This window comes from Hyperolius riggenbachi, chromosome 1 (assembly GCF_040937935.1).
Source record: "Hyperolius riggenbachi isolate aHypRig1 chromosome 1, aHypRig1.pri, whole genome shotgun sequence".
NCBI classification, from domain to species: domain Eukaryota; kingdom Metazoa; phylum Chordata; class Amphibia; order Anura; family Hyperoliidae; genus Hyperolius; species Hyperolius riggenbachi.
In genome coordinates, this window is record NC_090646.1 from 481,674,997 (window position 1) to 481,685,885 (window position 10,889).

At 45.2% G+C, this 10,889-nt stretch overlaps 1 protein-coding gene across 1 annotated transcript; it reads left to right on the forward strand.

Moving 5' to 3' along the window:
- Nucleotides 1–2,102: 2,102 nt before the first annotated feature.
- Nucleotides 2,103–3,539, forward strand: LOC137531137 (general transcription factor II-I repeat domain-containing protein 2-like). Its single transcript, XM_068251367.1, has one exon. It carries the CDS (start codon nt 2,103–2,105, stop codon nt 3,537–3,539), a length of 1,437 nt encoding a protein of 478 aa, XP_068107468.1.
- The last annotated feature ends 7,350 nt before the right edge of the window (nt 3,540–10,889 follow it).

A 10,889-nucleotide genomic window follows, 5' to 3' on the forward strand; every position in this document is an offset into this window, starting at 1 on the left:
AAAATAATGAAATAAAAAAGTGCTTCATCCTATGTAATAAAACCCGTGTCCCTGCTTGTTCCTGTCTCTGTGTCCTTGGATCCGTGCTTTTTCTACTGCGCATGTGCGCAGCATGGACCCGGACAGCCCTTGAGACAGGAGGAAAGGGACAGTGAGGCAGGCGTGTGAGCGCAGGCGGATGGGTGCGCCCGCGCGCATGAGCGCCAGATGTGCGCGGGCATGCGGCGGGTGCACACCCATGCGCACTGTCAAAAAACAGACCTAGAGCACGTTTTTAAATGGGCTTGGGTGTACTAGTTTTTACAATAATTATGTATAAATGATTTACTGTAATCAGTGTTTGCCCATTGTAAAATCTTTCCTCTCCCCGATGTACATTCTGACATTTATTACATGGTGACATTTTTACTGCTGGAAGGTGATGGCAGTGGAAATGTTGCTTGCTTTTTTGGCTTTTAGAAACAGCTGCAACAAGGCTCCTACAATGTGATGTCTGAACCATGGTCCTGACATCACACTGTAGGAGGGGTTCACCACAATATCAGCCATACAAAACCCCCTGATGATCCGTTTGTGAAAAGGTAGAGCTTTCTCATGGGAAAGGGGGTATCAGCTACTGGTTGGGATAAAGTTCAATTCTTGGTTACCGTTTCTCTTTATGAATGCATTATGCATTTGCTCTGGTTTGTAGGTTTCAAAAATCACATTCTGGCCTTGCATTTTCGCATTCGTGCATGATCACGAATGTTCATGCGCAGTCATGAGCTTTCGCACGAACATTCACGATTGCGCACAAAAGCGAAAATGCGAGTGAAAACGGCCATGATATTAGTTATCATGGTTTAGGAAATCAAGCCCCTAGAGTGCAAGAGGCCTTTGTCAGAGAGTGGTCCTTTAAAGTGGTCGCATAATGTCGCTTGCAGGTTCCATGACTCTTATGTGATTGAGTTTTACATCCCTGATTTAAAAAGACACTTTGACACAAGTTTTTTTTAATCTATCTAATCCAGGCATGTCCAAAGTCCGGCCCGCGGGCCATTCGCGGCCCGCCGGGCAGTTAGATGTGGCCCTTTGGACAGCCATCACTGTTTTAGGCAATGCGGCCCGTCGGCCGCATTCTGGCCGCATCATTGGACGCATTCTGGCCGCATCATCGGCCGCGTTCTGGCCGCATCATGGGCCGCGTTCTGGCCGCATCATTGGCCGCGTTGCGGCCGCGTTCTGGCCGCATCATGGGCCGCATAAGCGTGGTGTGGGGCGTGGCGGTGTGACGCGGCTGAGCTGAGTGGAGGGGCGGGTGACGGCGGCGAGGGGCGGGTGACGGCGGCGAGGGGCGGGTGATGGCGGCGAGGGTCTACACACCCCCTTCTCACAGAGCACAGCTGGAGGGGCGGGCACAGGGGCGGGCACAGGCGAGTGATGTCATATGCCTGTGACACAGTGGACGGACTGCCAGCACTGAGAGCCTCAAGGAGCCTCAAAGGTCAAAGGAAAGGAGAAAGGAGGGGGTCAGGAGTACTGCAGAGTGAGTGAGCTGAGACAGGAGCCAGAGAGACAGCCAGTTGAACAGAAGACTGTGAGACAGCAATTTAATGTGCTTGGATACCGGGAGCTGGACAGGGGTAGGCCTAGTTTTGAAAGCAAGTAATACTTAAACCTGCCAAGTTCAAACAACACTGCATCCTTCACCCTCCCCCTTCTGCCCAATTTAAAAAATGGCTACTACAAGTAAGAAAAGGAAAGTTGACAGTGAGGGCCGCCGTTTCCAGGAAAGGTGGAAAGTGGATTTTTTTTTCACAGAAATAAGGAATAACTGTGTTTGTCTGATATGTCAAGAGACTGTGGCCGTTTATAAAGAATTTAATATCAAAAGACACTACCAGACAAAGCATAGCAGCACATATGACAAACTAACAGGGCGTGACCGCAGCGAAAAGTTAAAGCAACTTGAAGCGGTTTTAACTTCACAACAGCGATTTTTCACAAGAGCCCGTGAGTCAAATGAAAATGCCACAAGGGCAAGCTATGATGTGGCATTGTTAATTGCTAAAAATAGCAAGTCTTTTACTGAGGGTGATTTTATTAAAGAGTGCGTTATGAAAATGGTTGAAAATATCTGTCCTGAGAAAAAGCAAGAGTTTGCCAATATATGCCTGGCTCGTAACACTGTAGCACGCAGAATTGAAGACATATCATCAGATATTAAGAGACAGTTGATGTCCAAAGGAGAGGTTTTTGACTTCTTTTCAATAGCCTGTGATGAAAGCACAGACCTATCTGACACAGCTCAGTTGCTGATTTTTTTGAGAGGGGTGGACGATGAAATAAATGTGACTGAAGAGCTACTTGACCTCCAGAGCCTTAAGGACCAAACTAGAGGAAAAGATTTATTTGTTGCTGTTAGTTCTGCAATAGATGACATGAAACTGCCCTGGAACAAAGTTTCTGGGATTATTACTGATGGGGCACCTGCTATGGCTGGTGAACGAAGTGGCTTATCAACCCTAATCTGTAACAAGGTTATTGAAGAAGGAGGTAAAGCTATTAAACTCCATTGTATCATTCATCAACAAGTTCTCTGTGCTAAATATCTCAAATATGATCATGTTATGAAACCGGTTGTAAAGACTATTAATTTTATTCGTGCTAAAGCTCTGTACCACCGTCAGTTCAAACAGTTTCTACTGGACATCCATGCTGAATATGAAGATGTTTTATATCACAACGATGTTAGATGGCTCAGTCGAGGGTCTGCGCTGCAGCGTTTTAACTCTCTCAGAAAGGAAATAAAAGAATTCTTGGAAACAAAGGGACAACCGATGCGAGAACTATCTGATCCTGTTTGGCTGGCTGATTTGGGGTTTCTAGTTGACATAACAAGTCATCTGAATGTACTAAACACGAGTCTTCAGGGAAAAGATGCAGCGGTGAACCAGCTTCATTCACACCTCAAGGCATTTGGAAGAAAGCTGCAACTTTTCCAAAGGCATTTGTCACAAACACAGGCCAATACCATACATTTCCCAGCATTGCAGGAAATAATGAACAGTTTTTCACAGGACAATATCAGTGTGCAAATGAGCAGGTATGCAGCAGACATCGCATCTCTGGCTGAAGAGTTTAAACGGCGCTTTCAAGATTTTGCAGCTATTGAAAAGGAGATCAGCCTTTTCTCCTCTCCATTCTCTGTTGACCCAGATGATGCTCCAGAACAGCTGCAGCTTGAGCTCATTGAGCTGCAATGTGACAGCGAGTTACGCAGTCGTTACCAACAACTCTCTCTTGTGAACTTTTACCGCCAACTGGATAAGGGCAGGTTTCAGGAGATTCGAACACAGGCTAAGAAAATGCTGAGCTTGTTTGGCTCAACATATTTGTGTGAGAAGACATTCTCTGCCATGAACTTCAACAAGAATCGTGTGAGGACAAGACTGAGTGACTCTCATCTGCGTGACATTTTGCGCATCAAAACCACTGCCTTTGTACCGGACCAAGCCTGTTTGCTGGAGCACAGATCTCAGTTTCACCCTTCCCATTAGTGCAGGTAAGTTTTTTTTTTAAATTTATTTCAAATACATTTTGAAAACTCAGCTTTTATGCAAAATAATTCATTTGCATTTAATTGTAATTGTTCAAAGAATGTTTGGAAAAATGTTCGGCCCTCCGGCATGTTCACTTCATCCAATCTGGCCCTCTTTGAAAAAAGTTTGGACACCCCTGATAATCCATTATGAAATATATAATAAATGTATATGCCACTAGATAGTGCTGTAGTTTGCCAGGTAAACATAATGGAAATGAGGCAAGAAGCCTGTAAGTATGTTTTCTCACAGTTTATCTTCTGACCTTTGTTTAGCAGGTCTTTATAAATGGGTGTAGCTTTTGAGTGCCTACAAAATGCATATGCAGATCACACAGGAAATGACTGACTTCTCTCTCTATATACAGGCTATGTACAGATTTACTGTCACACAATACTGTTAACCAAACCAGCAAAATGCGAATGTTTTCCTTAAGGGCCGCAGTCCTATTATGTTTCTGTAAGTAGATATATAACTAGAATTTTGTTTTGCATTAGGATTTTAATAAGATTTTATTTAAGTAATGTTACTAATTTTCTGAGGACAATACGAGTATATTATTTTATAATGTAATATAATCTTTATGTAAACCATGCATATGTTTACTGTTATAAGAACATTTGTGATTAATTGATTTTTGATCTGTATTATTTCTTTCTAGGCTCTCTATGCAGCTGTAATGTTATACAAGCACCCAGTATGGAGGCTGTAGCAGGAGCAGACTTTGATATACTTTGTGAGCATTCCTCTCTGACCACTGCTGAATACATCCACTGGTACAGGCAGTCTCCAGGTCACAGCCCATTATTCCTGGTCAGTGGTTACAGCGGTATTACTGACAGCCCAGACCACAAGTTTAAACTACGTTTCAGAGACGGTAGAAAGTCCAGCACCCTCACAGTGAGGAACATCAGCCCTGAAGAGAGCGCTGTGTATTTCTGCATTGCTAGGAGTGACACAGAGATACAGCTGTGCTTCCTCTTTGTACAAAATGTCAGTGTGGAGCTGAGCTAAACTTACTGTATCTGGAATGCAGTGTTCTTTCCATTTGAGGTTAAAACAATATATTATTTCCATGTTAAAGGGAAACTACTCTCTCATTTACAAATGAAAACAAACAATATTGAAATAAACATAAATGAGTGTTGCACATTTCTGTTTGCAAAGTTATTAAAAATTGTCATTCCATTTCAATATGCAGCCAGGTACGAATTTCCAAGCCTAATTGGCAACTTAAATCACCCTTCTTTTGTGACCTTGGCAACAGTAGTACAGTAATGTTTGGAGTAATGTTTTGTTACTAATTTTCAACAACTGGGCTTAAAATTCAAGGAAAGAAAATGTTGGCATTCCTGTCTACACTTTTAGGAAAGAAGCATACCTTCATTTAAAGGAATTCTCCAATCATATGTCAACACTCAAGTTAACAATTGTTTCGGGTCATCAGGGGTCCCCTTCGTCACCCCTGATGGCCCTGAAACAATTGTTAACTTGAGTGTTGACATACGATTGGAGAATACATTTTGCTCACTGAGAAGCTGGAGTGCTAACCAATCTTTTCTACTATTGGACTGCTTCCTGGATGTGGCACTACGGAAAGGTGTGCCTCTCCCTACCTCTTACCGTGTTCATTTAAAGGAACCCTATTCATAATTATCTTTTATTGATCTACCAAATCCATTATGAAATACATATTTACTTTATATTTCACTCTGGGGTGCTGTAGTTGGCATGGTAACGGTAATGAGACTGTGCTGAGATCGGATTTTGTAATAGCTTTGACTTCTTCAAGTGATCTCGTTTTAGCAGGTCGCCGGTGGCTTACATACTCTATGTAAATATAAGTAATATGCATACGTACAACATCTTCTCAAGCAAACACGTACAAAGAAAAGGCCTTATTTAACCATTTCAGCCCACGGGTATTTTTCAGCTTATGGACGAGAGGAATTTTCACCTGTCAGCGCTCCTCCCATTCATTCCCCAATAACTTTATCACTACTTTTAACAACAAAATGATCAATACCTTGTTTTTTCTGACACCAATTAGGCTTTCTTTGGGTGGTACATTATGCTAAGAATTATTTTATTCTAAATGCATTATGATGTAAATAATAAGAAAAAAATTGAAAAAATGCATTATTTTTCAGTTTTCAGCCTTTATAGTTTTAAAATAATTCATGCTACAATTAAAATACACACATTTTATTTGGCCATTTGTCCCAGTTATTGCAACGTTAAAATGATATTCCTAGTACAATGTATGGTGACAATATTTTATTTGGAAATAAAGGTGCATTTTTTCAGTTTTACATCCATCACTCATTTTTAGCCCATTATTTCATAATGATATGCCCTCTTGTCATAAATAGTATTATTTTTTTCTTCCCTAAAGTCAGTAGGTGTACTTTACTATTTGGCCACAAGATGTCCCCGCTGAGAAAAAATCCTATTAGCGTGCTTTGTACACTAAATAGGATACAATGTATCACCACATTGTAACAAGGGGAAGTGGCGTAGGCTTCCATCGGAAGCCTCCGATCACAGTGGCGGCAGGGAGAATATGAATGGAAACATTGTTTCCATTCATAAATTTAACGATTGGTGGAAACTGGCGGAATTCAGCGGCGCGGTGGCTCTATGTAAAAATAAACACTGTTTTTGAACAAAAACAGTGTTTATTCTCGGCGGACCTACTCGGATTGGCACAGGGGACTTTTGTCCCCTGCAGCCAATTCTCCCTGCTAGCAGCAGCAGCGCGATCGCGGGCACCTGCCTGCACGATTGCCTGCACACCACCCAAACTGTAGGGACGTGACTAGCGCGTACCTGCGGCTCTAGCAGCTGCCGTTGCGGAAGTGAAGCTCACGTCCGTGCGGCATTACTGGTTAAATGGTTACTTAAGTTATAAAAAAAGCAGTTTAACTTACCTGGGGTTTCTTGCAGCCCCCTACAGTCATCCTGTGCCTGCGCCATCCTTCCGCAACCCTCCAGCCAGCAGTGGCAACCTCCTCACAGCTGGCGTATCATGGCCAGTGGTAGCCTACTGCTTACACAGCCCTGAGCCAAGCACTGCGCCTGTGTAGTATAATACAATAATACAATACAATAACATTTGTAAAGCGCTTTTCTCCCATAGGACTCAAATCACATAGCTGTGTCTCAGATTAATACAGGGTTGCAGGCTGGGTTGTGTTACAGAGGAGATAGTCAGATGTTCATGAATGCCAGACTGAAGAGGTAGGTTTTCAGTTTAGACTTAAATGCTTCCAGGGATGGAGCTGTCCTGATTGGGTGTGGCAGGGAGTTCCAAAGTGTAGGGGCAGCATGACAAAAGGCTCTGTCTCCAAAGGTTTTGAGGTGGACTCTGGGGGTGACCAAGGTGTTACGTCCTTTTGATCTAAGATTGTGGGGGGTGTGATGTAGTTGCAACAAGTCCTTCAGGTATCCAGGGCCCAGATTGTGCAAGGATTTGAATGTCAGTAAGCCAATCTTAAACAGAATTCTCCATTTTATCGGTAGCCAGTGGAGTGAGTTTAGGGTTGGTGTTATGTGGCAATGGCGGGGTTGGCTCGTTAACAGCCTTGCGGCGGCATTCTGTACTAATTGCAGGCGGCGTAAGTCTTTCTTATGCAGGCCTGTGTAGAGGACATTGCAGTAGTCTAACCTTGATGTGACGAAGGCATGAACTAGGGTTGGAAGATCCTCTGAAGGAATTAGGTGTTTAATCCTTGCAATATTCCTTAGGTGAAAGAAGGAATGTTTCACAACAGCTGAGATTTGATTCCTGAAGCTTAGTTTCCCATCAATCAGTACTCCCAGGCTGCGCACACAGTCTGAGTTGTTCAGGTCTGAGCTCCCTATCCTTAGCGGTGTTGGTTGAGACTTGGGCTGCTTTGCTGTTGAGCCCTGGCCCTCGATAACAAGAACCTCAGTTTTGTCAGCATTAAGTTTTAGCCAATTATTATTCATCCACTCCTGAAGCTCAGCTAAGCATGCGTTTATTTGTGGAGTAGGGTCTGTGACGTCAGGGTTGAATGACAAATATAGCTGGGTGTCATCAGCATAGCAATGATATGTCAGGCCATGTTTTTGTATGATTTCTCCAAGTGCCTGAGGTACACCGTATTTTAGTGGTACAGGGTTGGAGAGGAAGGGCCCTAAGGCTACCCTTTGTGTTCTGTCAGCCAGGAAGGAGTTGAACCACCGGAGAACAATGCCATCTATGCCACAGTACTCTTGTAGCCTGTTGAGCAAGATTTCATGATCGACTGTGTCAAAAACCGCTGAGAGGTCGAGCAAAATCAGGATGGAACATTGACCCTTGTCTCTTGCAATGAGCAGATCATTGCAAATCTGGGTGAGGGCTATTTCACAGCTGTGATATTTCCTGAAGCCAGATTGAAGAGGGTCAAGGATGTTGTTTCTGGAGAGCCTGGCTTCAAGTAGTGTTGGGCGAACAGTGTTCGCCACTGTTCGGGTTCTGCAGAACATCACCCTGTTCGGGTGATGTTCGCGTTCGGCCGAACACCTGATGGTGTTCGGCCTTTTAAGTTCGGGTTCGCCCCGAACTTCTAATGCCGCCGAACAGGGCCGAACAGGGCCCCTGTTCGGCCGAACAGGGCCCTGTTCGGCCGAATACTGCCCCCCTATGGGGTCGCAGGCATAAGGGGGGAGCATGCCCCGATCGCGGGGGGGGTCGGAAATTCCCCCCACCCCCTCCGCTAGCGCTCCCCCCTCTGCCCGCTTCCCCATACAAAAGTTTAAGCAAAGTACCTGTAGTGGATGGCCTGGCAGTGGGCGGCACTGTGGAGTGAGGAGGAGGAGTCCGGAGAGTGACGAGTTGAGGGAGGCCGGGCAGCGGGCGTGAGGTCAGAGAAAGGGCGGAAGTACCACAAGGGTACTTCCGCTGAACCGCCCGCTGCCCGGCCTCCCTCAACTCGTCACTCTCCGGACTCCTCCTCCTCACTCCACAGTGCCGCCCACTGCCAGGCCATCCACTACAGGTACTTTGCTTAAACTTTTGTATGGGGAAGCGGGCAGAGGGGGGAGCGCTAGCGGAGGGGGTGGGGGGAATTTCCGACCCCCCCCCCCGCGATCGGGGCATGCTCCCCCCTTATGCCTGCGACCCCATATGGCCCCCAAAAGCTGGATGTTCGGAAAGTTCGGGGTTCGCCCGAACATGCCGAACATCTCGGCCATGTTCGGCGAACTTTCCCGAACCCGAACATCCAGGTGTTCGCCCATCACTAGCTTCAAGTTGGAGGTAGACAGCCTTTTCAATAACTTTTCCCAGAAAGGGGAGGTTTGAGACAGGTCTGTAGCTGTTTAGAGCATCTGGGTCTAAGGATGGTTTCTTGAGTAGAGGCCTGACGATTGCTTCTTTCAGAGTAGAGGTAAACCACCCTTCTTGTAAGGAGCCGTTGACTATTTTGTGGAATGCCGGTGTAAATAGTTCAGGGCATTTCAACATGAACTTAGTGGGGCCAGGGTCCAGATCGCAGGTAGTCTGGCGGAGGTTTGAGAGGATATCCAAGATGTCTTTTCCAGTGATTACCTTAAAATCAGACCATGGTGGTAGGCTATTTTTGCACCTGTTATATGGCTCTGCATGGGTTTCTGGGGCTGTGAATTGAATGGCAGATCGTATGGAGGAGACTTTCTCGCACAGTTCCTGTGAAGGTCTGATGCTGGATTCCCTGCAAGATGGATTGCAGAGACTGTCAACCGTGCGGAAGAGTTGGGCAGGTCTGTTGGCTGCATTTGCAATTTCGTGAGGCAGGAATAAGGACTTCTTTTTGTTAATCATCGTTTGATATTTTTTCAGGTGAGCAATTAGGGAAAGTTTGTCCTCAGGAGACTGATGTTTGCGCCACCTTCGTTCCAGTCTGCGTCCCTGTTTCTTTAGTTCCTTTATAGAGTTGTCAAACCAGCGAGCGTGATGTAATGGTGCGGAACGTTTAATCTTTAAGGGAGCTATGGCGTCAAAAGCGGCTGAGACATTGTGGTTATATTTAAGTAGTATATATAGTAGCGATTTTCCCATACAGTGCATGCGCAGAACAGTGCCGTGCATGGGGACATGATGAGTAGGCGCATTGCTGGCCAGCTCTGAGGGGGTTGCTGCTGCTCGCTTGAGGGTCCCGGAAGGACAAAGCTGGCACAGGATGGCTGTGTGTGAGATTAGCAAGAAACTCCAGGTAGTTAAACTGTTTTTTTCCCACTTAAAGAGGACCTGAACTGAAAATAAAAAGTCAAAATAAACATACAAAGGTCATACCTACCTCCCATGTAGTCTGCACATCAATCTCTTTCTCCTCTCCTGCATCCTGTTTGTCCAATGTGATTGATGGAATTCTTTGTCTTCCATTTCGAAAATGGGTATTACCCCTTAGCAGCTTCCTGGTCAGCACACTGTTAAACTGTAATATCACTAGAGATGGCCCGAACCTCCGATTTTAGGTTCGCGAACCGGGTTCGCGAACCTACAGCGAAAGTTTGGTTTGCGCAAACTTTCGAGAACCGCAATAGACTTCAATGGAAAGGCGAACTTGGAAAATTCGAAAAAATTATGCTGGCAACAAAAGTGATGGAAAAGATGTTTCAAGGGGACATGGTTGAGTGGAATAGACATCAAAAGTCCCAGAAAAAAGTCTGAATTTGACACTAAGCAGTGTTTTAAGGTCAAAAATCTCATTGAATGTTCAATTGCAGGCCTACACTGCTTTACAACATCAGGAAGTGTAATCCTCCCTCTCTCCCTCCTTCCCTCCTCCCCTTCCGGAGAAGGAGGGTCTTGTCTTCCAGGGAATTGTAGGATTTCAAAAGCCAGCTTACATACATTAGCCGGGAATCGAACCCAGGTCTAGTGCTTGGTAAGCAGCTCTCCTCGCCACTATACCACCACCAACACTACATGTGAAGCCAGCCTAGCATGTTCCATTATGATATATCCAAGAGAAAAATTAGCTTTTAGGGATTTGTAGGACATCAAAAGCCAACTTACACAGTTTGGCCAGGAATCAAACCCAGGCCTACCGCTTGGTAGGCTGCTATCCAGACCATTATACCACCAACACTACATGCTGAAACTTCTTGGAGCAGACTTACTTCCTCCCTCCAAAAGACACACATACATCCCCATGAAATCATTCAACAGCAACTGCGTGCACAGACATTGCGGTACACAGTCTCTGTGGCACAATTGGGTAGCGCGTTTGGCTGTTAACTGAAAGGTTTGTGGTTCAAGCCCACCCAGGCATGGCCTTGCCTTTTGTGTTCAACGGTTGTCCGAAGAGAACCCCAGAT

Excerpts from the sequence above, each read along its gene's own strand:
- LOC137531137 (XM_068251367.1), top strand. The coding sequence starts at position 2,103 with ATGGTTGAAAATATCTGTCCTGAGAAAAAGCAAGAGTTTGCCAATATA.